The 26,013-nt window shown below is 47.9% G+C and overlaps 1 protein-coding gene across 1 annotated transcript; it reads left to right on the top strand.

Annotated features, from left to right (window-relative positions):
- Positions 1–20,220: 20,220 nt before the first annotated feature.
- On the top strand, positions 20,221–25,081 carry LOC144457141 (uncharacterized). Its single transcript, XM_078154410.1, has 3 exons — positions 20,221–20,345; positions 21,008–21,176; positions 21,828–25,081. Exons 1-3 carry the CDS (start codon positions 20,284–20,286, stop codon positions 22,689–22,691), a joined length of 1,095 nt encoding a protein of 364 aa, XP_078010536.1. The 5' UTR covers positions 20,221–20,283; the 3' UTR covers positions 22,692–25,081.
- Positions 25,082–26,013: the final 932 nt, after the last annotated feature.

Here is a 26,013-nt window from a genome sequence, read left to right as displayed (position 1 = left end):
CAGGCACTGTGCTAAGTAAGCACTTTATAAATGTTTCCTTGATCCTCACAACCCTGGGAGGTAGGTGCTTTCATGCTCCCCATTTTATGGTTGGAGAAACTGAGGCAGGCGGCAGTTATATGACTTGCCCAGGGTCACACAGCTACTAAGTATATGAGGCTGGATTTGAACCCAGGTCTTTGAGTCCAGACCCAGTGCTCCATCCACTGTGGATTCAAGGATCATTTCCATGCTGATTCTCAGATCTAGCATCCCCAGCCCTAACCTGGAAAGCTCCAGCTGCCATCTTGATCAATCCAGATGTCCCATAAACTCAACACGTCCCTCTTCCCAAGCCACTCCCTTCTTTCTAACTTCCCTTTTTTTCCATTGAGGGTATCATCACCACCACCACCACCATCCTCCCACTCCCCCGCACTTGAAACCTAGCTGTCTACCTCCACTCCTCACTCTTCCCCCCCCAAATCCAATGTTACCAAGTCCCATCCATTTTCCGATATGACTTCTCTCCTGTGTACCTACTTCAGCCTCTGCCTCTGTTTCCTCAACTATAAAATGGGGATGATGGTACCTCCTTTCCACTGGGATTGTGAGGATGAAATTAAATTTATAAAGACCTTGGCACACAGTAGGCACTTAATAAATGCCTGTTTTCTTTCCTTACCCTTCTCTCCTGACTTTGCACCATCATCTCTTCATAGCTGGATTATTGAAATAGTTTGCTGGTTGACCTCTTTCCCCACTTGTCCACTCACCACTCAGAAGTCAAACATCTTTCTAAAGTGCAGATCTGACACCCCCTCTCCCTCATGCATCAAACTCCAGTGGCTTCCTATCACCTCCAGTCTCAAATATCAAATCCTCTGTTTGACATTCAAAGCCTTTCCTGCCTTTCCAGCCTTCTTACAGCTAGGTGGTCCAGTGGATAGAGCACTGAAGTCAGAAAGACCTGAGTTCAAATCCAGCCTCACATACTTCCTAACGGAAGTTGGGCAACCCTGGGCAAGTCATTCACCTCTGTCTGCCTCAGTTTCCTTATCTGTAAGTGGGATATAATAATGGCACCTACCCCTGTTGTGAGGATCAAATGAGATTCTACCTGTGAAGTGCTTAGCCAAGTGCCTCATATGTAATGAGTGCTTCATAAATACTTGTTTCCTTCTTTATTCTGTATAATACCCCACACCCTTCTTGCCACTCCCTGAACAGAAAGTGCTGTGTCTTGACTCTGGGCATTTATTTCATTGGCTGTCCCCAGTGGCTAGAATTCTTTCCCTCCTCCTCCTCCTCTTCAATCAATAAAAATTGGTAAAGTACCTACTATGTACCAGGACTGTGCTAAACACTGGAGATACAAAAAGAGGCAAAAGACAGTCCCTGCCCTCAAGAAGCTTACAGTCTAATGGGGTAGACCATGTGCTCTTGGCTTCCTTTGTCCCACTCTCCATAACCCCATTTGGGGTTTTCTCAGCAGAGATACTGGAGTGGTTTGCCATTTCCTTCTCTAGCTCATTTTACAGATGAGGAAACCGAGGCAAACAGGGTGAAATGACTTGTCCTGGGTCACACAGCTAGTCAGTGTCTGAGGCTGGATTTGAACTCAAGAAGAGGAGTCTTCCTGATTCCAAGCCCCGAGGCTCAATGCACTTTGCTGCCTTCCTTTAAATCCCAGCTAAAACCTCACCTTCCACAAGAATTTCTCTAAATATTAGTGCCTTCTTCCTATTATTACCCCCTAGTTTGTCCTATACATTTTTTGCAGTAGCCTCTGCCATCAGACCAGGAGCTCTGAGACAGCATGGGCTGTTTTTGCCTTTCTGTAAAGAAAACATTTGTTTTTTTGGTATCCCCAGTGCTTAACACATAGTAGGTGATTAATAAATGCATATTGATTACATACAAAAAGCACTTTGTAAACCTTAAGGTACTATAGAAATGCTAGTTATTGTTATTAATAATAATCCAAGATCCTGCAAATTCCAAGGTGGATTTTACGGTGATTCCTGTATCTTTACTCCAGAAGGGTTCTGATGTGTGTCCCTAAATTTCAAAAGCTAGAAAAAGTTTTAGTGCTCTGCAGTAAGATCTCCACACTCCCCACCCTTCCTCTGCAAACAAAAATAAAACACAGTCTGCCAGATCTGACCCAGGGGATTTCAGAGACAGAAATCTTAACTCGCCCCTGCACTACACCCCTTCACCCCACAGCCTGCATGTAAATTACTTTAAAAATTCACTTTTTCCTGACACCAAAGACGTCAGAGTACAATGAATGAATGAATGCTTGGTTTGTAGAGTGAATGGATGTCCTTCCGCCCCACCCCCCCCTCCAAATTTAGGGTTGTCTCCCAAAGCCCTAGAGCTGAAAACTCTAATTGAGTGAAGGAGATCAAGCAGGGAATTTCACCAGTCTGGGACCTCAGGGTCTATCCATTTACTATTTGTCAGTCCATCAGTTAACAAGGATTTATTAAGTGCTTACCATGCTTAGCTCCAGTCCATTCACCATTTACTTGTCAATCAAGAAGCATTTAAGTGCTTACTTTACCAAGAAAAGGTAGAAACAGTGCCAGGCATCATAGGAGCTCACAAGTTACCCAGGCCCCAGGGATAAAAAAAACTAATAGAACACAGGGATTGGCCTCTGCCTTCTGGGAGCTTCCATTCAACTCCAATATAGATAAGCAAATGCAAGGTCTATTAAAAAACTTTGGAGAATTAATTTCCAGGGGAAGAGCCCATCAGATGTGGGGGGGAGGGTTGGTTCCCCACCCCACCCCCAATCTTCTGGGGGCCTTACCCAACGATCTGGGAGCTCCTGCAGGCTGAATAGGTATTCCCTCCAGCCCTAAGAGGGTGCTTGGAGGTTTTCACAGCACCTTTCAAATATGGTCTCCTTTTTTATCTTTGCAATACTTCTATGAGGGAAGTGCCATTATCATCCCCATTTTACAGATGAAGAAACAACTCAGTCAAGGTTAAGGGAGTAGCCCAGGGAGGTCATATTTGAATTCTTTGCCTTCTCATTTTTCCAAGCACCTAGCCCGAGGTCCTAAGGAGTTTCTGAGGTAAGATTTGAACTCACATCTCTTCCTGAAACCTTACATTATTACCCGGAGCCTGGCCTGGAGGGGGGGGCCGGGGCCCGAGGGGCAGTGCCCAGTCTCGGGCTTAATTCAGTGAAGCAGGGAGTGGGCTCTTCTATCTCCTGAGTTGATTTACCTGTTTAGACCACAGGCATCAATCTCTTCTCCCCACCCAGTTTTTCAAAGAGCTCTCTTTTATTCAGTTATTTCCTCTCCCCTCCCTCCACCCAGATCTAATCACACTCATTAGAAGGAACGAGACCCTGAGGGTAGGAGTCAGACTCCTACTTCTCCAGGCCCACCCCCCACCCCACCTGACCCACTCACTAGCATTCCTAAGAATTAGATCCTTAAAGAGCCAGGCTTCCTTCCTTCCTCTCCTGGAAAAAGCAGTCATTTCCCTTGCCTGTGCCTCAGTTTCTCTGTGGGTTGGAGTGTGTGTGTAGGGGTGGGGATCAGCCTGCCTGCTGGAATGATGGGGCCAGAGTCCAGAGGGTTCCTTGGAATTCACTAACCTCCTGGAGGCTCGGTGGGTGGGCTGGCATCCCAGGCACTCATGCCACAAGCTGGTGGGGAGCTGGGGGTGGTGAGGAGTGGTGTGCTGGGTACCCTAACCCTGGCAGTTTGGGAGTTTGCTTGGCTTCCCTTTTCCCCACCCAGAGAGCAGATCAGGTAATTTTCCTGCGGACTGGGAGCGGGAAGGAGGGCAGGGCCTGGCTAGGACACGGTGTCCCTGGAACCGGCCTTCCCTTGGAGGAAGCAGCTTCCAGCCAAACAATAGTGGTTCCTGGATCGGAGCCACAGGCCTGGGCCCTGGGAAAGAGGGGGGCAGGGAGGGGGGAGCGCTTGTGCCTGCCCACCTTTCATCCTAGAAGGGAAGGCTGAAGGAGGCTGAGGAATGCCGGGACCAGGGAGGGGCAGAGTGTCCAGGGGCCCTGGCTGGCCAGCTTTCCCTCCTACCTCTATCCTCCTGATCAGTCTTTCGTCCCAGCTCTTTGGAAAAGCAATACCACCACCATCCCCCAATCCCCTTTTAATATAGGCCCTGGGCAGATGCCGCCTTGGGAGATGCCAGATGCCACCCAGTCTGGGCCCACTGCGTCCTCCCCTATGGCTGCGACCCTAGTGGAGACGGAGGGCAGGCCAGTCTCCGGGAGGCTGGGAAGCAAGCCGGGATTCTGCTGAAGCTTCTTCCATCCCCCTCCCTTAAAATCTATGTGTCCTACACCCATGCCCCCAGAACAGTGGCTTCAGGCCCACCCCAGCTGGGAAGTATGGGAAAGACCCCCATGGCCTGAGAGGATGGAGACCCGACTGTCACTCTTTTCTGTTCCTCAGTTTCCCCATCTATCAAATAAGGGGGTTGGATTTGATGGTCTCTGCAGTACCCCAACTTTAGCATTGGGAAGGCCTGCTCCCCTTTCCTCAAGCCTCCTCTCACTTGTGTTCTCTGTGCCCCTCCCTTTCCTTGGGGCTGAAAGGTTGACCAAACACTTTTCCTCCCACAGAGACCCTCAAAGGCAGGCATGGAGTACCTGCGTGCTTAGCCCCATTTTATAGATAAAGAGGCTGAGGCTTAGGAAGTAGAAGTAACATTGTCATCATCACACGGCTACATTCTAAGGATTCCCACTCCCTCAGGCGGGCCTTCAGGGTCCAGGTGGTCCCCCATCTCTTTCCCAAAGTCTTCCCTAGTACAGGGGCAAGCAGGGGCCGGGATGAGAGACTCGGCCAATACAATGTTTCACAGGAACTGTCTGGAGCTGGGGCCGGGGCCCAGCCAGCGTTTGGCCCTGTTTACTGGGAGGGAAGGAGTGGGGAGGGCAGGGGGAGGAGAAACTGGCAGCCGGGATCCCCAAAAGGTGAAGCCCGGCCAAGCTGGGTCCCCTCCTCAGAACTGGCAGGGAGGGGGTGGGGCAGGCCAGGGCAGGCAGGCCTGCGGCCCATTCCAAGTAGGGGAAAAGCTACTGGGAGAGAAGGAGGGAAAGAAGGAAGGGGGAGGGAGAGAGGGAAGGAAGGGGGAGGGAGGGCCAGCCAGCCAAGTCATTGGTACAATACCGTTAATGGCTGACATTCACATAATGTGTACTGCCATCCTGGGGAGAGGGGGGGGAGAAGGCCTCTGGCCCCCAATTCCTGGAGGCCCAGAGACCAGCACAGCAAGCTAACAAGCTGGCCAGCTCCCCTGGTTCTCTGTCCAAGGCCAGGACATCCCTTTACAGCAGGGCTGAAGTGTGTGTGTGTATGTGTGTGTGTGTGTTTATGTGGCCGATTTACAGCCTCTCAAAATAGGGGCTCAGGCCATGTTCCCCAGGACCTTACAATCTAGTTGTGAGGCTAAGAACCACATAGGAATATAGGCACAGACACAGATGGAAAGGCAGAAAGATGTGGGTTCAAATCCATTCTCTAACACTTACTGGCTAAGTGGTTTTAACCTCCTCCCATCCCTGTTCAGTCGTGTTCAGTCATATCTGGCTCTTCATGATTTCATTTAGGGTTTTCTTGGCAAAGATACTGGAGTGGTTTGCCATTTCTCTCTCCAGCTTTTTTTAAAAATTAATTTATTTTTAGTTTTCAACATTCACTTCCACAAGATTTTGAGTTCCAAATTTTCTTCCCATCTCGTCTTCTCCAGCTTTTTAACAGAGGAGGAACTGAGGCAAACTGGATTAAAAGACTTGTCTAGGGTGATAATCATTTAAGATCAACTGAGCCCAAATAAGGACCAAAAACCTGAATGAATCTTTCCTGCTGAGTGAACTGAGAATGCCCCTTCCTGTGTCAACAGCTGAAGCTGGCCAAGAGCATTCTTCTGTTTATGACCACCAAGGCACCTAATTTAATCCAGACACTACCTGAATAAGGGGACTTTTCTTATCTTGGTATTTTATGGACATAGGCTATGTTGTGTCATGTTAATGGTAAAGGAAACACAGATATCCTGGATCTACAATTTACACCTTGACATTCTCCTATTTTATTGTATTTCCAACCTATTCAATTAAGAAAATTCCTTTCTCATGCAATGGTTAAACATATATGGAGACCATAAATCTGAGTAACACAGACATCCTGAGTCAGGATTTAAAAGTCCTCCCAAAAGTGCTTGATTCAGTCAGAGTTAAAGCTCTAGTTCCTTGTACATGTCGCTAACTCAAGGAAATAAACAATACGGATTTACTTATCACCTAGCTTGTGGCCTCTTTAACCAACTTTCAGGTTGACAGTAATGGTGTGGTGACTTTGGACGGAACTGAAGGTGAAAACACCAGCCCATCCATTTTTTTCCTGAAGTTCCAACCTTTATCGGGTCAGGTAAGTTTCCCCTATTCCCAGCTTCCATAGACCTCCCACTAGTTTGGTTGAAGTTTGAAAGAAAATTCCCTTTAAGCTAGCTCTGGGGTTGGGGACCAAGTTGAGGTTCAGAAACTCCAGCTACTGTACCATTTAGGTCCCCTCTGGTAAGGATCGATCTAGGGAAATTGGCTATGGGTCAATCAGAGACTAAAACTAGAAATCCGGCTAACAAGACCGATGCCTCTTATATGTCAAGCCATTGTCAATTTGGCCATCACAAGCATCGCCAGCGCTGATGTCAGTTAACTAAAGACAGCCCTAAATTGTGTTGGCCACAATAGGTTTTTTTTGACCAGTCAAAGTTACTTAATCTTAAAACCAAATTAAGTTTAAAGGCCAACAAAACATCTAGCCAGGAGTAGGAATGTTTTCATCACTGGGTTGCTGAGATGGCTGAGGGAGAAGGCAAGGCAGAAGAAACCTCTTCCCTTAAGGCTAGCAAAGTCACTTTAGCACTCTTTCCCAGGCTCCAAATAATCCCTTTCTCCCTCCCCTTTCCCTTAAAAACTGTGGTCCTGACTGGAACTCAGCTCCCCAGAATTAACTTCGTTGGCACTTGCCCCTTTAAATCTGCAATCTCAGGGGCATTTTGAGGAAGGCTCACAGGATCCAGTTACACTACCAGGTCTTGGATCCTTGCAAATTCCCCAGCCCCTCTTCCTCAGAATAATAACAAATAGCCAATTTGTGTTGAGGGTTTTCTAACAAGCCTCCAATTCCCTCTCCCTAGTCATTAAGTGCTCACTATGTTTGTATTGTATTTGTCCTGTCAGTTTGTCTGTGGGTGTGTGTCTCTGTGTCTATACCTTGTAAGATTTAAAGTGCAGGCAGAGACTTCTAAGGGCTGCAGCTAGCAAAATGACAAATTTGTAAAGCTCCTTTCTTGTGGGTCCAGGCCTGGCCAGCCTGGACATACAGTGAAAAGTCAGACACAGCTAAAGACATCTTAGCAGATTCTGGAGGTTTTGGGATTAATCATTAAGAAGTTGGGAAATTGATCATTTTGGGATTGTTGGAGAACATTCCTGAGACTAGGAGTTCACCCTCTGCTAAAACACCTCCTCCCAATCCTGATTCCTCAGCGTCCCTCACTCCCTCCCCAGAGATAAGTATCTCAACAAGGGGATTGTAAAAGAAAAGAGAATGCTGGAGAATTGTAGGGAAAACTTAAATCAGCCTTCCCTATCTGACAAAAAGAGGAGAGGGGCAGCTATCACCGACTAACAGTAGCCCTAACAGCTCTGTGCCCCTGGGCACCTTGCCCTCTAGGCAAGGCCTGGGAGTAACATTCAGATTCAATACATTCTGCCCACCCTGCCCCAGCAGCAGCAAACAGCATCAGCCTCAGTAAATTCTACAGCTGTGGGGAGGGGACAGGTGGACGGGTCAGCACTATGATGAGATTCCCTAAGTCCTGCCATCAAGAATTATCACCACTGGGAAGGCCCTGGCATCAGCTACCCGAGCCTCTGGCAATAGCATTATGAGGTGAGAAGCCAACTTCTACTCTCATACTTTTCTGTTCCAGTTTTGGAATTTATGGCAAGTTATTTTCTCTCTACCCTGTTTCCTGATTTGTAAAGGGAAAAATAATAATGGTTGTTGTTATGGGATCAAAATGATATAACAACTGTAAAGTGCTTCAAACAATGGCATATGTTAGACGACATTATTATTCTGTCTCTAATTTAATGTAATTGTTCCATACCTGATAACCTTGAAGTGGTTTTTAAATACCATGAGTAATAAGATCAATAACTTCTATATGTGATAATATGGAAATGCAACTGATGTCATCTGAAGTTTGTTGTTTATGTTATTACTATGTTTCTAAATTGTATTGTATCTCTAAAACTCTCTTAGATTATAAAATTTGAGAGACCATTGTGAGGTAGAAATGGTGTATATGGATTGGTTTTTAAAAGGATGTGATAAAATTTGATAATTTAAAAATTGTTAACATTTAATGGGGTACATCTGGTTATAAGCAGGTAATATTACTGATATTTACTATGATAGCAGATTTTTCATTTGAAATCTTGACTATAACAAAAATATATGGTGGTTTAAAGTTATAGTGTCAAACATATTAATGATGAGATGAATGATTCTCTGTGCAAAGTGATTTGGAAGTGCATTCATCTGATGGGTTGTTTCAAAATTTATTACTTTTGTGGAAGTAATACCTGTTTATACTGTGTGTCCTGTGGTACAAACATATTTTATTGTGAACAGCTTATTGATATGCACTGTTTTGGAGTTCATTAGGTATTCTCCCATATATCCGGGCCTCGATTAGAAAAAAAAAGTGTGAATTTATGGGTAATAATCTTTTCCTTTAAAGTGCTAAAAGTATTGGGCCTTAGAAATTAAGCTACCATTAGTGATTATGAATTGGTTCTGTTTCAAGTTTTAAATATATGATAGTGACTTATGGTATAGTTGTAATTCTGAATTTTCTTATATGGTATAATCTGATAAACAAATTGTATCAACTCTGTTGTTGAAAAAGCAATTTCTCTTATGATCTAGAGATGTTAGATAAGAATTGTTACCCCTCCCCCATAGGGGGGTTAGAATAAACTTCCAAGTTTTATATACCTTTAAGAGGAAGTTTCACCTAAAATTATTGTCCACTGTGTGCAAAAGTTTTCTATGTTGTGTATTTCCTACTGAGTAAATGAGAATCCTTGGGGAAAATACAGGGGTGTGATTTTCAAGCCTGCTTCATCTAAAGATATATTTATCTATGTTAATTTGGAGATTTATGGACTACCACATTTACTATCTATGTGAGATTCCAGAATGTAATTATTTTCCAGTGATATATTTAAAGACTAAGGAAAGAAAATACACTGAGTAAGTTTTTAAAAGGCTTGGTAATATTTGTTATTGTGATAAGACTAATTTAATTGGGTGTGTTTTTCATGGCTTATAAAAACTGATTTTCTTCTCCATTTCAAACACCTTTTTGACTAAGGAACTTTGTGATATTTAGGAATTCTGTAATAACTAGGAATTTAGTCTGTTACAATACTTTGGGAATTTATTTGTGTTATGTAAGGACCTCTTACATCAACTTCGTTTTAAGAATTGCAATTTTAAAGGTATATTTTTACTCTAAGGTGGAAAAGAGAGATATCTGTTTAAAAGTTTCCAACCAATGTTCTTCATAAAAGTTCAATGATTATCCTTCTTAACATCAGGAGAAATTTTAAACTGTTTTTAAAGAAGGGAAATGCTTTTAGAAGAAATGTCTTGTTTGATTATTTTTTTGAAGGCCTACTAAATTTTTATTTGCAAGATAATTTCCTGCTAAATTACTGTAATGAGCTGTAAAGCAGAAGAGATCTTGCTGTTTTGATCTGAATCTGTAGTCATTTCATGGCCTAAGCAAGAGTTAAATTAGTATTTGAACTTATATGTATAAGATTCAAATCCTGAAGTGTCTCATTCTTCCAGTGAGTATAATTAGAGAAGAATAAACAAGCTTGTGAACAAGGACATAAATCCATCAACTTGTGAGGTTAAAGTTAGGAACCTCTTTGTTTTATTTAAGGAATAGGATTCCAGTACAGACAGTCATGTCAGTAAAGAGTAGTAACTTATGAACTCTTTTGTGTTGACTTAATGGGAAATCTAATATTATTTTTAACCTGGCATTAGGACATGTGAAGAAATCTATGCAAAGTGCTCAAGACTCACCATAAGATGTTCCCATTGTTTAAAGGAATTATGAGAGCAGTAGCATTTTTCAGTGACCAATCTCTTACTGTTACCAATGTGAGATTAAATTCTTATTATCTAGGATATGTGACTTTATGGGACAGCAATTTACTATTGTTTTGAGCTTTGATTACAGGGATAATTGTCTGAATAGTCATGAAGCCAACAGTAGAATGGCATGTGATACAGGCTGAGAACTGATAAAGGTGGATGTCTGTGCCTGGGAAGAGTTTTGAGTACGACCTTGGACACAGCCTAGGTAGGATCTTCCTGACTCTATTTCCCAATTGTGCTGTTTCCTTTCTGAAAAGGAAAATTCCCCACTTGGTTAATCCTGAGCCCTGCCTTTAACATCCAGTGACTACAGGATTGGCTATCAGATGTGACTCATGCCTGGAATCAAACAGAGCTAAGGAAGCTCTTTCTTTCTGATATGATATATGACATTGTCCCTCTTTTTCTTTTATAGCAAATTTCTATAATCAAGAAGTTCTGTAAGTACAATACTGAATTTATTAAATAATAGATGGATACTGGAACATCTCTGAGTTGCCATAATAGGATGCAAGTATGAATAGCATGTAATTTTAACTTACATTCATGGCCAACGAATAATAATATAGGGATAACATCCTCCTAAGGAGGAAATATTTAGACAAAGTAAGAAGACACAGATGTAGTGTGATAGATGTCTAAGTAAAAAGGATAGGAGTTTTGAGAAAAGCAACAGGATTAGACTGATTGTTCTAAGAATTATATACAGATGTATATGATTGACTTCCAAAATTTATCTATCATGGGAATTCAAGCATGTTTTGGTAATAAGATCTCAAATTTGGATTTTTACACCAAAAATTGTATAGGATAGTGGTAAAAGTAAGTGAAATTATTTCTCCTTTATTAAAGTATCTGTCTGGTAATTTTAAAAGGCAGGAGAGCTCATTTTATGGTTGGACCCTCACATTTTAAAAGATTCTTATACCAGATACAGGATTTAGGTAAGAACAGAAGCAGCAGAAATGGACAACCAAATTTAAGTGATTGTACTAATTTATACTAAGTCAGAATTATCTGGGAACTTCTAGATCTAAACCAGAGAAGCAGAACTCCCTTTTTGAACTGCCTGAGAATAAAACCTATTGTACATGGGACATCTGGGATTCAAAAGGTACAGTTAAAATAGACATTGGGAAGAGGTTGCTGGGAAACAAGGAACTTAATGTTAGTTAACATTGGTAATAATGATTGCATTGATTTGTATCGTTCATGATTAAGGTTTTCTTGGTATCTTGGTGACATGTAAATCTCCCTTCTCAAAACTAGTCCGTTATGAACCCTGTAAATAGTTTAATCTGTACCTCTACTTAATGCAATTTTGTGAATTATGAGAAAACTTTGTTGTATCGTTTGGACCTAGCCCTGCATGGCTGGGAAACTGAACCATCTCTATATGCCTTTAACTAAGGACTTATGTTATGCTGTTTTCTCTCAATTATCAACTCATACCTCTTCTAAGAGCCCCTAGCAGGTCTATGTGACTACTCCCATACTGCTAATTTATGGATGTGGACTCTGGGATAATCTGAGGATGCCTGTTCCAATTGGACATCTCCTCCATCCCCTGAGGAAGAAGAAGGTTTTTCCCCACACCTTCCTTGGTCTACTGGTGAAGCCTTCGGCTCACCTTTGACCAAAAAGAAGAAATGATAGTCATTTAAGATCAACTGAGCCCAAATAAGGACCAAAAACCTGAATTAATCTTTTCTCTGAGTAAACTGAGAATGCTCCTTCCTGTGTCAACAGCTGAAGCTGGCCAAGAGCATTCTTCTGTTTATGACCACCAAGGCACCTACATTTAATCCAGACACTACCTGAATAAGGGGACTTTTCTTATCTTGGTATTTTGTGGACATAGGCTATGTTGTGTCATGTTAATGGTAAAGGAAACACAGATATCCTGGATCTACAATTTACACCTTGACATTCTCCTATTTTATTGTATTTCCAACCTATTCAATTAAGAAAATTCCTTTCTCATGCAATGGTTAAACATATATGGAGTTTATGTTTAAATCTGAGTAACACAGACATCCTGAGTCGGGGCTTGAATGTCCTCCTAAAAGTGCTTGATTCAGAGTTGTCGATAATTTCAGGGAATAAACAATATGGATTTGCTTATCACCTAGCTTGTAGCCTCTCTAACCATCTTTCAGGTCGACAAGGGTCACACAGCTAGTATTTGAGTCTGGATTTGAATTCAGGTCTTCCTGACTCCTGGCCCAGGGCTCTATCCACTGCCCCACCTAGCAGCTCCAAGTAATTCTTTAAAGCCAACAGCTGATTTGCATAGATAAAGTGAGTTTCTGAAATCTAGGAAGTCTAAAAACGCCAAATTTGCAAATTCCTTCCCTCAAAACCTGGCGCTCATCCCCCTAACCACTATGTTTTGAGGAAATACTGAGAGGTAGAGTCAGTGTTTGTGAAAGTCCATTTTACGGACGAGAAAACCGAAGGAGTGGGATCCTGGAAGGGACTTACTGGCCTATGGCCCACACATTCAGTCAGATCTAGGATTCAGAACAGGGCTAGCGGCCAGTGTTGAGAGCACTGGGCTGGCCTGAATTCAAATCCTACTCAGTAAACCCCAGCGGCTCCCTATTACCTCGGGGATCCCGAGATCCCATCAGCCTTGGGACCCGACCTCATTACACCCTTCTGTCCTGCATTGAACTCCAGAGCTTCCATTTAAGGGGGGAGCCTGGCTGCTGCCCTGCTCTGGGGGCTTCTTTTGACTTTTTCACTTAGCCGCCCCCCCCACCTTCCCCTTTCCCCCTCCCCCCTTCAGTTTGTAAACTCCTTGAAGACAGACTGTCTTTCCCTTTGCTTTTATTTGTATGCCCAGCGCTTAACACAGTGCCTAGCACATAGCAGACACTTAATAAATGGTGACTGATGTATTTACTGGGGAAGGGACAGCTGCCCACCCAGAGGAGGGGGAGGGAAGAGACGGTCAAAGATCCAGAGACCTCTCCCCTCCCCCCACTCCCCTGTCCAGCCAGGATGCTCAAAGAGGGTGTAAATAGTGGGGGAGGGTCTTTCCCAGCCTCGAGGGTCCCGCGTATGCCTGGGCCAATGAGAGCGTCTTTGGCCTTCCCAAGTGGGGAGGGGGAGCGTCGGTATAAGCTGCCCAGCTCTCTTACCCCTCAGCCCCCCACCTCCATCCTTTCGGGCTGAGCAGGCCTTGGGAGTGGGAAGGGGGAGGGGCGTGCCTCTTTGAATTTCTAGCCCCTCCTCTCACCCCCCCCTACACACCTTGCCCCTCTCCTAGGCATCTGGAACTCTGGGTTCCATTGGTCCACCGGGCAGAGCTGGAGGTCTCTTGCCTAGGGAAGGTCGTCGGATGCCACTCGGCCCTCCCATTTCTCCCCATGTAGCCCCTAAAGCCCAGATCACGCAGTACCTTAGTGGCCGAGTCTGAACTCGAATCCATACCCCTGGCCCGGGGCCGAAGGGCGGAGGCCCAGGATTGCACGCATCCATCTTCACAGACAAACCGGAACCCCACCCATGGACCACAAGATCCTCGAAGTTCAAAAGTTCCTGGAAGACGGGTCCCTGCCGGACCACCTGGTGACTCCGACGCAGAAGCGCGACTTTCGCAGGCGGGCCCAGAAATTCGCACTGGAAGGTGAGTCGGGAGGCTGCGGATTATCCGCCCGGGGAGCCCAGCCCACAGGGTTAAATCTCTTGGGCCTCAGGGCTTCCTGCGGGGGCGTAGGATAGTAGTTTGAGACCTGGACGGTCTTCTAGGCAGCCGAACCCGAGCAGGCGATCGAGGGAGGACATGCGAGTGGTTTTGGGAGCAGCAGCTGCAGCTGGGCTGACCTGACTCCAAAGTGCAATGTGTGAACGGAGGCCATGTGTAATCCGCCTGCAAACCTAGCCCGGAGGCGGCTGGGGAAGGGTTCTAGATGCCAAACGAGCTCTTTTAGCCTAAGAACACTGGGGAGCTACGGGAGATTCTACAGTAAGTGAGGGGCACGGTCTGGGCTTTAGAAATAACAAAAGGTTTTCTGTGTGGAGGAATCAGTGAGGAGGGGAGAGTTTCATAACAAACTGGAAGGGGGGTGTGCGGTGTGATGAAAGCCTAGAAGAGGGTGACTCTGCTAAGAGGTGGCGGCAGGAACCCAGCAAACCCAGACATTGGAAGTGGCAGAGCCAGGATTCAGCTCCTCTAATTTCAAATACCAATTTCTGGGACTGAGTGAGGGCCGGGTCTGCCCTTCCTCCTGGAGGATCGGGGGAGGATCCGGATTATTTCATTTATGTTCAGAGCTGGGAATGACCTCCGCCGTCTCCTTGAACAGCCTTCCCCCCACCCTCCCCCGCCTTGTACACCCTCCTCCCCACCCTCTCGTTTAACCGAATCTTTCCAGGTGTTAGGTGGCAGGCCTGGTCCTTTTAAAAAGTAGATCCACCTTTTCCCTCCGTGCTGGCTTCCCTGAGGCCTGGACCCTGTCCTTCAATCTTAGGGCTCCGTGGGGCGTAGCTTTCGATCTGGCGGGGTCTTTGAGGCCACCACTAGTATCTGAAACTATTCCCGGGCAGGTTAGTGGGTCCCTCCACCTTGGAGGTCTCCTAAGCCGACGATGGACACCAATGGGCCTGTGACATAGAATTCCTTCCATGTACAATATGGATTAGATCAGGGATGAACTAGGTTTTTAAAATGTTTTGACAACTGTATTTATTATTCTGAGAAGGGGTCCCTGAGTGCCTCCAAAGGGCTCCATCTAGCTCAATACAAAAAAGGTCAGGCTCCTTGGCCTCCATGTCAGTGGCGTCCCCTCCAACTCTCAATTCTGTAATCTGGATAAGGGGACATGGTGGAGTGATATTTGATCTGGAGATATTAGGATAGGTCTTCCTGGAGAATGGCTGGAGTTTGACCACTGTGGGGGGGTGGAGTGGGGTGGGGCATGGCCTGATCAGACCTGAACCGAGCTGACTGAAGGATGAGCTGGAGGGGGAGAAGCTTGAGGCAGGGAGACCTACCAGCAGGCTATTGTAATAGACCAGGTAGGAAGTGATGTAGTGCCCCTCAGCTCCCCTTGACTTTGACCTCATCCTCATCACAGTTGTTGGGACTTCTATGATCCAGAATGCTGAAACTGCCTCTCTGAAGACCACAGACGCCTCTCAATCCATCTCTCCCCATCTACTTCAGCCCTCTCAAACCTCTGTTCACTTGTCTCCTTCCCCCCACTGGTGTTTTTTCTGTCCCTTCCCTCCTTTCCCCCTATTTTCTTCTCTTGGAAGTCTTTCACCTAATAATTAGAATCACTTCAATTTTGTGCTCTCGCCTTGTCGGGATCCCTCATCTTTCCTCTCCCCCATCATTGCTCCTCTCCTTCCCACTGCCCACCCACCGAAGATGGGAGAAAATCCCTCATTGGGGTCCACTTCTGTGTATTGTGCCTCATTAGGAGGCAGCAAGGCCAGAGGGGGAATGCTGCCTCCCACTATTACTGGCTGCACACTTAATAAACCTCTTGGCTTCAGTTTCCCCATCTGCAAAATAGGCATAATAATAGCACCTTACTTACCGTTGTTGTGAAGATGGAATGAGTTAACATATGTAAAGGGCTTGTGGAAAGCATTTAGGAAATGTTAGTTGTTATTCTTCTCTCCTCCCTCCCCCGGGTGCTGCTCCGCCAACCTTTGCATCTTCTGGCATAAGCCTGAGACTTGGATTCTCCAAGTACAAGCTGGAGGCCAGCACCATCCCCCTCTGTTCCTGCGTCTGAGCCAGATGAATGAAGAAGAAACAATTCTCTCTAGGGTACTAGCGTCTCAGACGTTTGAGCCTTGCAGCAATCCTTCGAGGTGGTAGGGGCTTCACATTTCCCCATCTAAGGAAACTGAGGCTCAGAGAGGTGGTAAAGGGACTTGGCCAAGGTCACAGAGCAAGTGCATGAGGAGGCAGGATTTGAATCCGGGGCTTACTGACCCTCCAAATCAGCCCGTTATCCATAGCTGCCAAGGAAGCTTGCCAAGGCAATTCTTTCCCTTTCCATTTTCTCTGGGAGTTGGTCCCTTCCATCATTCCCCCCTTCTCATTGTTCAATCTCACTGAATCCTTACCTGCTGCCTCTATGCCTAGATCTTTTCTTAGGAAACCTTCACTTGAAACCCTGTCATCCATGTAAGCCTTCTTCCTTTAGCTCTCCTTCCTCACACAAGCAAACTCTTAGGAAAACCTACTCCTCTCCCCATTCTGGCAATCTGGCTTTCTGGTCTACCATTCAACCACCCCGGGGCTCACTTCTTAACCTGGGCACCAACAGCCTCTTATTTGCTGTATAATAAGGAACGTAGATCGAGTGCTAAAGGGGCCATCTTCAACCTATTTTACAGATTAGGAAACCGAGGCCCAGGGAAATGAAGTCACTTTTCCAGGGGTAACACAAGTAATAAACACCAGAGGCTGGATTTGAACACCCCATCTCCCCTTCTGACTTATGGCAGCTAGGGGGCGCCATAGTGCATGGAGCACGGGGCTGGGAATCAGGAAAACTCATCTTCCTAAATTCAAGTCTGATCTCAGACACTCCTAGCTGTGTGACCCAGCTTCACATTGTGTGCCTCAATTTCCTCATCTGTAAAATGAGCTGAAGAAGGAAACAGCAGTGTCTCTACCAAGAAAACCTCAAATGGGGTCACAGAGGGTCAGGCACAGTTCGACAACCATCTTTTACCAGTCTAATGATTTTACATGCTTTCTGGGGCTCTCTTCCCACCAGACTGAGGACTTGTAGTATCAGGAGCTCTGGTACTCCCTGAATGACCACAGCTGCATAGATCTAGAGGTAGAAGGAACTTTTCGTGGACGTTACCAAGCCTGTTCATTTTTATCCATAAGGAAAGTGAAGGCAAGCCAAGCCAAGCTAATGAACTTGTCCAAGGTTAGCTGAGCAGGGGCTGTATTTGAACTTAGACACACTGGTTCCAAACCCAGCATTCTTTCCAGCACGTGGGCGGAGTCATTATCTACCCCTCTGTCTGGATGAATATGGGAGGGGTCACCCTGAAGGCTGGAGCTGGCTGCTTGCTTCTCCTCTCAGACTGGAGGCTCCCTCCCCAGGGGAGGGGTCTGGGTCACCCTCTTAGATGGGGGGGCGTAGCTCTTGGAGAACTGTGCTGGGCTGGGCTCCTTCAGTAACCAAGTGAGGGTATCTCATCTCCAGGCCAGAATCTGATGTTCATTCGAATGGGCAAGAAGTCCCTGGTGGTGTTTGACCGGAAGGACCGTCTGGAGCTTGTGAAGCAGGCCCACGTCACCTCCTCAGGCCTACATTGCACATTGCAGGAAACCAGAAAGAAGGTTTCCTTTAGCTACTACTGGCCCACCCTTGACCAAGATGTCTCCAAGTGGGTCAGTTGAGGATGGGCCCTGAGGCAGGGGAGGGGGGCACGCTCCCAGGAAAGAGAGATCTCAACAGACATGGGCTCCTGTCCTGCTCCTGCAGCGTGTTTTTCCTGTATGATCCTGGGAAAGTCACTTCATCCATCTAAGCCTCAGTTTCCTCACCTTTAAAATGAGGGGGTATAAGTCTTTCAGCTCTAACTGTGGAACTTTCCAGCCTTCTCCTTCTCTGGATTTTTGCTTTTGCATGGCATTCATCTCTTAGCCTGTAAGCTTTCCCTTGTGATGGAGATAAGAACAGAATCCAGGAGGGAGGTGGTTTGTTTTCCTCATCCCTGCTGGGGCCACACTCACTCATTATCATTCCATGGGAGTCACTCACTGTTCTGTCCATTTAAACTGGGCACTCCCTGTTTCCCAGTGAAAATTGAATGAGATCGTATTTGTAAAAGGCTTAGCACAGTGCCCAGCATACAGTAGGCACTTAAGAAATGCTCTATCTCTTCCCTTGTAATCATTGCAAATAATAGTTCCGGATTCTGCTTCCTTCACCCTACATGTCATCTATATCCCTTCACAGAAGTCTACCCAAGGTTCTTTGTGGGTATTTGTTAGTTACATGACTTGCTTAGCTAATTCCCCAAACAATGGGCACCCCCGCTTTATTTCCAGGCCTTGGCGATCACAAAAAGTGCTGCTATGAATATTTTGGTTGACATGGGGTCTTTCTTTTTTTGACCTCCTTGAGATTCATGCAAGAAATCCACTTTACAGAAAAGGAAAACTGAGGTCCTGGAGAAGAGACTTCCTCACACTCATTGGGGTCCAGGTTCCCCACTCAAGGAGGGGGCTTCACTCTATCCTTCCATGCAGCTTCATAGGCGGGTCTTCTACCTTGGGACCCCTGGCTAGCATCACCTCAAGGGATTGAGGGAGAGGGTGGGGGGTGGGGGGTTCTCTTTGTCCTTAAGCGAGGTAAGACCTTAGGGGGATTCTATCATGAGGTTTTCCCTCTTTCAGCCTGGTAAGGAATCCCAGAGTCCCATCTGGTTGGCATTCCCAGGCCAGGGGAAGCTGGTAGTGGGTGGCATATGGGAAGGGTCTGAGCTTGGCCAATCCTCAGTGGTTTTCATCCCCCTCCCCCACAGGTGAAGCAATGTAACTCTTGTCAGAAGCCCCGCCCAGAGAAGTCTCTGCCCATTCAGGTAACAGTCCCTGGGGGGGCCAGGTGGGCTGGGCTGGGGAATGAGAAGGAAGGGCAGCTGTATTGCCAGCTTGGGCGGGGGTCCAGTCGGTCCTCTCTGGACTTCCTTACCCTCCAAAGTGATCAAGAGAACCTTGAATTTAGAGTCAGGCTCTGGCTTGGACGGTCTTGTTCTGCCACTTTTTAGCTCTGTGACCTTAGACACATTCTTTGCCTTCTCTGGTCCTCAGTTTCTCCATCCATGGAAGTAGGAGGGTGGACCAGCTCAAGTCCCAAGAGTTGGTAGCATGATGTCTCTGCTTCCTGTGGGGCTTGCCGGGACGGGCTCTGGGATGGATAGGCAGGTGGTCAGTCCTTCTCTCCACAGGGTGTCCCCAAGAGTCACCGGAGTAAGGACCCTCTGCCTGTGCTTCAGGTGGAAGAGGTGAGTAGAGAGGATGGTAACAGCTGGGGAGGAGGGCAAGGGGAAATGGGAGGACATAAGCATTAATAAAGCACCTTCTACATGGTGCTTTGCACTTTACAAATATTATCTCATTTGAGCTTCACAAGAACGCTGGGAGGTAGGTGTTGTTATGATCCCCAATTTAGAGTTAAAGAAATTTAGGCAGACAAGGTTAAGTGACTGGCCCAGAGTCACATAGCTAGTAAGTGTCAGTCTGGATTTGAACTTGGGACTTCTTGACTCCTGGCCCGGTGGGCCACCCAGTGGCTCAACTGGTTGACAGTTAGATCTGTCCTTGTACCGAATGAGCCAAGACAGCAAGTTCTAGCATTTCCTCCAGGAAGGGGCTTTGGAAATCCTGGAAAGCTTGGGGCTGGGCAGAGTAGATGGTAGCCATCCTCTGGTGTCTTCCTTCAATGCTCCCCTGCCCCCATCCCTGGCTCCCAGAGCCTTTGAGGCCCTTTCCTGATGGTGTCCTGGGATTCTGCCCCTCAGGTCACACAGGCTTTTGAGCAGGTGGGCCTGGGCCTGGTGGGGCCCCTGGTGGAGACCTCCAATGGCTTCCGCTTCATCCTTTTGTCCGTGGACGCTTACTCCCGGTGGGTGGAGGCCTCGCCGCTGAAGGAACAAAATCCCGTGGAAGTGGCCCAGGCCCTGATTCCCTTCCTTCTCCGATTTGGCCGCCCCCAACTCCTGGTCACCACTCTTAGGGTTCCATTTGTGAGCCAGGTAAGGACAACTCCCCCCTTACAGATCAGGGTGGGGAGGGCTAGGGGTGGGCTCCTCCCTCCTCCCCCTTCTGTTGGAAGTCTATCCTTGCCTTCTGAAACCTAGCAGGCTCCCTAGAGCCCCTCTGGCATTTCCCCTTAGCCCTCCAGCTTCCTCTTCCCCAGCATCCACGGCCCCCTCCTTTCAAGGCCTCCTTTCCAGGTCCTTGTGGCTCCTCTGCAATGACCCCTCTCCCCTGCAGGTGAATCGGAGTCTCCGGCGCCAGCTCCAGGGCTTGGGGGTGCCCCTTGGCAAACTAGACATCGTTATGTCGGCATTCCAGCCAAAGATTAATAGCATCTTGTCCTTGACCTCCAGCTCTATCAGGAGGTGAGAACTAGCTGGCCCTGTCCTCTGGTCCTAGCAGACTTGCTGCCAGCAGAGAAGCCAGGGAGGGAGGAATAGAGAATTAGAGATTGTCCTTATCAGCTATAGGGGGAAACTGAGTCCCAAGGGGCAGAGCTGGGACTGGAACCCAGGGCCCCAGGTTCCCTGCTGCCCCCTCACAATTAGAGGAGCTGGGGTGGCGGTATGTTTGTAAGAGAAGAGGACTCTGAGAAGATGGGGGCTGGCCTGATCGTGACCAGGGCTCAGCTTGACCAATCCTGTCCTGGGCTTTAGGGGTATGGTGCCTGGAGGGGACGGATGTCACTCATGGAGACTGGGGCGGGGGTTGATGGAGAGAGTCCTGGCCTGAGGGCCAGAAGGCTCTCCACCAGTGTGTAATTAGGGACAAGTAACAGCACTCCTTTTTGGGGACCTCAGTTTCTTCATTTGTAAAACCGGGGAAGGGAGGGAAGTATTCATTAGTAAGCCTTTGGGGTCTCAGTTTCTTTATTTGTAAAACTGGGGTGGAGGGAGAGGAGCGTATCGAGCTGAAGGTTTCCTGCGTTGGGATGACTTAAAGCTTCAAGGACGTAGCGGGTGGGAGGGTCATTCCCCCTGGATCTGTGCCCCGCGGCGCTGGCCGAAAGACCGCTGCTTGCTTTCAGGACCCTGTGGAGCCTGGTGAAGGGGGACCTGGAGAAGTGGGACCTCTTCTTAGACAAAGCCCTCTTCTCCCTGAGAACGGCAGTGACAAAGAACAAAAGGAGAAGCCCCTTCCAGCTCCTTTATGGCCGCAAGCCCCGGGCCCCCCAAGACGTCCCCTCCCACTTTGATGTGAGTGTGGGCTCTGGGGCCTCCCTGCCCTCTCCGCAGGCTGCCTCTCTTGGCTGTGTTTCCCAGGTCCCACTGCGACTCCGGCCTGCTTCCTCTCCTTGCCTGCCCACCCTGCCCCCCAACTCTGAGCCCAAAGAAAGGATTCAAACCCAGGGCATTAGACTTTGAGGGTCCAGGACCAGGAGAATGGGACCTGAGACCTCAGGCTGCCCCTGTGCCCTCTGAGGGCCAGGGGCCGCGCCATGGCCTGCATTCCTACCTTGTCTTGGGGTCTTATGTCACTTAGCTTCTGTTTCTTCGCTGTTGAAGTGACGGGGTTGGACTTGACCTCTCAGCCCCCTTCTGGTTTTAAATCTCTGGACCCACGATCCCTGTGAGGTGACTGTAAGCCCCATTAGGGGTCCATCTGCGGAGGGGCCTCCCTGCCTCCAGCACCCCTTCTGAATCTTCCCTTTAGACTTCAGTCCAGCAGTGGAGGGTTAACAAAAGGGGCATTGGACTGGCAGTTTGGATGCCTGGGTTCTCAAGTGATGTTTCCTCTGTAGAACTCCTGAGCAGTGGTGGTCCCAAGTTTCCCTGACCCCCTCTTCCCTTAGCCCATGGGCTCTGCTCTATCCTGTGACTCTCTTCCTTTTCTCCATGTGCCGCCAGGTGGTTGCGGCAGACACTGTCGGTGACAGTGTGGGTGACACCCATGATGATAAGGAGCCCACGGAGACAGCTGAAACCATGAAGGGCCCTGTGACAGCTCCTGTTTCAGAACCCGTAGGGCAGCCGGAGGAAGAAGCCACGTGGGAGCCCTCACGGCCAACCGGGCAAGAGCCCATCCCAGAGCCCAGGCAGCAACCCATGCAACCGGAGCCCAGGCAAACATCCAGGCCAGAAACCACGGGGCAACTCATGCATCAGCCTGTGCCGGAGCCCATAAATCATATGTGGCAGCCCGTCCTGGGGCCCATTCACCAACCTGTGCTCCAGTCTATTCAGCAGTCCCTGACTCAGTCTACCCACCAGCCCATTTACCGGCCCATTCCACAGCCCATCCACCAGTCTATGCAGCAGCCCGTGACCCAGCCTGTGCAGCAGCCCATGACCCCGTCTGCATATCAGCCCATGACTCAGTCTACATATCAGCCCATGACTCAGTCTGCGTATCAGCCCATGATCCAGTCTACATATCAGCCGATGCACCAGCCTATGCTTCAGCCCCTGACTCAGTCTATGCAGCCATCAATGCACCAGTCTGTGCATCAGCCCGTGACCCAGTCTATGCAGCAGCCGATGCACCAGTCTATGCAGCAGCCGATGCACCAGTCTATCCAGCAGCCCATGACCCAGTCTATGCAGCAGGCCATCATGGCAGAACCTATGCATCTACCCATGCCGAGGCTGACAGAATGCCCTGTTGTGAGCGGCTGGGGCCAAGGAACAACCCCCAGCCTGGATGCTCCCTGGGAAAAGTGGGAGCCTGGTGGAGGAGCCTATTGGACCCAGTGGAGGGAGCCTGGCAACTAGTGGGAGAAGTGAAGCAGCACACTTCCATCCCGTATCTTTTTTATTCTTTTGGCAAGGTGATTGGGGTTAAGTGACTTGCTCAGGGTCACATAGCTAGTAAGTGTCAAGTCTGAGACCGCATTTGAACTCGGGTCCTCCTGACTCCAGGGCAGGTGCTCTATCCACTGCGCCACCTCGCTGCCCCTTTCTTATATATATATATTTTTTACACTTCTATCCTTAAGTCCAATTAGATGCCCAATCCATGCGGGTGGGGGGTGGGGGGGTATAGAAACTGGTCTTGGGAATGGACCATAATCCTCCCGTCCATGTGACTCTGGCTCTGGGGATGAGAATGGGGCTGTGAATTAGGACCTCCAGACTCTTGGATATTGTTACCCCTGTGGCCCCATCCTTCAATTCATTTGTGAAGTTCCTACTGTGTGCCAGCAATTGGGGACACAATGACAAAAACAAGAAAGCCTCTGTCCTCAATGAACTTACATTCTACTGGGGACAATGGGGTTAATACATTATTCCATCAATCAACAAAGATTTATTACTCATCTTTTATGTTCTAGACACTGGAGATACAGAGGCCAGAAGTGAGGCAAGCCCTGTCCTCAAATTATTGGGGAGACATGTACAGATAGACAGGTGTCCCAAAAGTCTTAGTGCAGTTTTAACCTATTAAAACTTTAAAATGTCACTAAGACTTTTGGGATACCTTATACAGCAGGTAATCAATACCAGGGTAGTTGGGTGTGGGGGATGGGATGAGGCAGAAAGCACAAGTCAGGGTGACTAACAGACATCTGGGAGAATATGGCAGGTGCGGAGGTAGAGTTTTCTAGGCTGGGAAAACAGCCTGGGCAAAGACTTGGGAGCTGGAGCTGGAGCTGGGGGTTATGTCTGGACCCACACAAAAGCCAGTTTGGGGATGGAAATGTAGGTTAGATCCAGGTTGTAAAAGAGTTTGAGATTTCTGGGGTAATTGGGAGCCATGGAAGTTGCTGGAGTAATAGCAGCTACTCTGATAAATAATTGGGATCAGGAAAGCTCTCCTATAGGAGATCTATTAAGTGCTGACTACATGCTAAATGTGCTAAATGTTTTATGTCTTCCACCTCATTTTTATCTTCACAAAGGCTTCTTATGAGGTGAAGGCGAATTGGAGATAAGTTCTAAGCATGCAGGATAGATAGAGCCTCTGCAAAAACTGGAGCGAGATCTTCCAATCCAGGGAGAAGTGCAGAGCAGGTCAGTTTGGCTGGAATGGAAGGTTTGGGCAGAGGATGCAAAAACAGCTTAGATGGGTTGGGGCCAGATGGGAAAGCCATTCAACCTGAGGCATGTATATTGCATCCCAGAATTTGGAATTAGGGGAGCAGCGGAGTCCTAGTAATTATCTTTAAGACATGTGGAGAAAAGTTTAGAGGTTGGAGGCAGGCAGGCCAATGAGAAGGCTACTGTAATCGTCCTAGCAAGACAATATGGTTTGTCCTTTTTAAAGAAGACCAGTGATATCATAGGATGAGGACTCCCCACGTGGGTTGGATTTAAGTGAGACAGACACACACAAAGTGGCCAGCCTCACTCCTGCAGCCATCAGGGTCCAGTGGCAGGACCAAGGTCATTCTGCCAGAGGAAGTCTTACTTCCCACAGCTTCACAGCGCCTGCTTTATCCGTGCTTGGGGTGGACATTCTCCTAACTCCCTGATAAGTTGGAAATCTGGCTCTGACCCCCGACTTGGCTTAGCCTGTCTGCTGAGATAGTTTGACTGAGATGTGGCCCCTGTGCAAGCAGGACAGTCCTAGCAAGACAATATGGTTTGTCCTTTTTAAAGAAGACCAGTGATATCATAGGATGAGGACTCCCCACGTGGGTTGGATTTAAGTGAGACAGACACACACAAAGTGGCCAGCCTCACTCCTGCAGCCATCAGGGTCCAGTGGCAGGACCAAGGTCATTCTGCCAGAGGAAGTCTTACTTCCCACAGCTTCACAGCGCCTGCTTTATCCGTGCTTGGGGTGGACATTCTCCTAACTCCCTGATAAGTTGGAAATCTGGCTCTGACCCCCGACTTGGCTTAGCCTGTCTGCTGAGATAGTTTGACTGAGATGTGGCCCCTGTGCATTCCACCGCTTCTTGGAGTCACAAGGGACAGCTGGGTGGCAGGTGGATGGATGAGCAGGCCTGAAAGGACTCTGCAAGTCCCCATACCCGAGGTGATGTCCTCTTTGGACACTGCAGACTTCACGTAGGCTTGAACTGGTGTTCATTGGGTGAAGAGGGCTGCCCCTGAGAGATGGAGAGGTACCATGGGCGCTCGGCAACTGATCAGATGTGGGGCAACCAGTGGGTGGGAAGACGTGGCGGATTTATGGAGGACTTGGAGCCTGGGAAACTGGAAGACAATGGACTGAACTGGATTCAGGGAAAGAAAGATGAGATTTTCAACAAGTAGGAGATCCACTGAGACAACCCCCTACTCTGGGCAAACTTGGTAGTAGACATCTTTGGGTGCACGCAACATATGATGCCTCATAGTCTGTGAAACAGAGGTAATTCCCTGGAAAGAACCCTAGAGGTTGGGTCAGAGGCCCTGGACTTCTGTTACTTCTCTGGAGATGCCACTAAAATTCTCTATCAAATGAGATGGCCCCTGAGATTTCTTCTGGGTCTGGATCCTAGGAAACCTCAGGGGAATTGGATGATAGCAGCCCAAGCCTGAGGCCAGGCCAGGCAAGGCAAGGCAGAGATGCTGGGCAGGAGTAGAGCATTGTCACACCAGCTACGGTGATCTGGGGTAGAGTTGGAGGGAGCAGTTTCACATTGCTGGCGCTGGCAGAAGCCAAATTGTCTGCAAAGGACTGATCAGCCAGTGGGAGTGGAGAAAGTGGAGGCACGGAGAGGGCAGTGTTTTTAGGAGTTTGGCTGTGAAAGGAGGGAGGAGAGATTGGAGACTGATAGCTTGAGGGAGTGGAGCTGAGTCAAGTGGAAGCTGAGGGGACTGGAGAATTTGTTGGTGGCAGGGAGGGAGGAGCCTGGAGAGGGGCCAGGTTGGGTCCTTAGGAGGGGAAGATGGGATCTGATAAAAACCCTGAGTAGAATGGAAGAAGGCCAGGGAGAGGAGGGGCAGGGGAGGATGAAGTACTGGGTTTGGGAGCGTAAAGGAGCAAGAAAGGAAGATCTCATTTTTGTACAAAGACAAGGCCCTCTGCCGAGTGGGGGTGGGCAGGAAAAGAGGTCCTTGCATCCTGGGAGGCTTGACAAGAGAAGGCCGAATAGAGGGATCAGATGCCAGCAGAGGGAGCTTAATGGAGATTAGATAACATTAA

This window comes from Phascolarctos cinereus, unplaced genomic scaffold, assembly GCF_003287225.1.
Source record: "Phascolarctos cinereus isolate Bilbo 61053 unplaced genomic scaffold, phaCin_HiC Scaffold_4;HRSCAF=312, whole genome shotgun sequence".
Taxonomy (NCBI): Eukaryota; Metazoa; Chordata; class Mammalia; order Diprotodontia; family Phascolarctidae; genus Phascolarctos; species Phascolarctos cinereus.
This window is presented reverse-complemented; position numbering and strand designations above follow the sequence as displayed.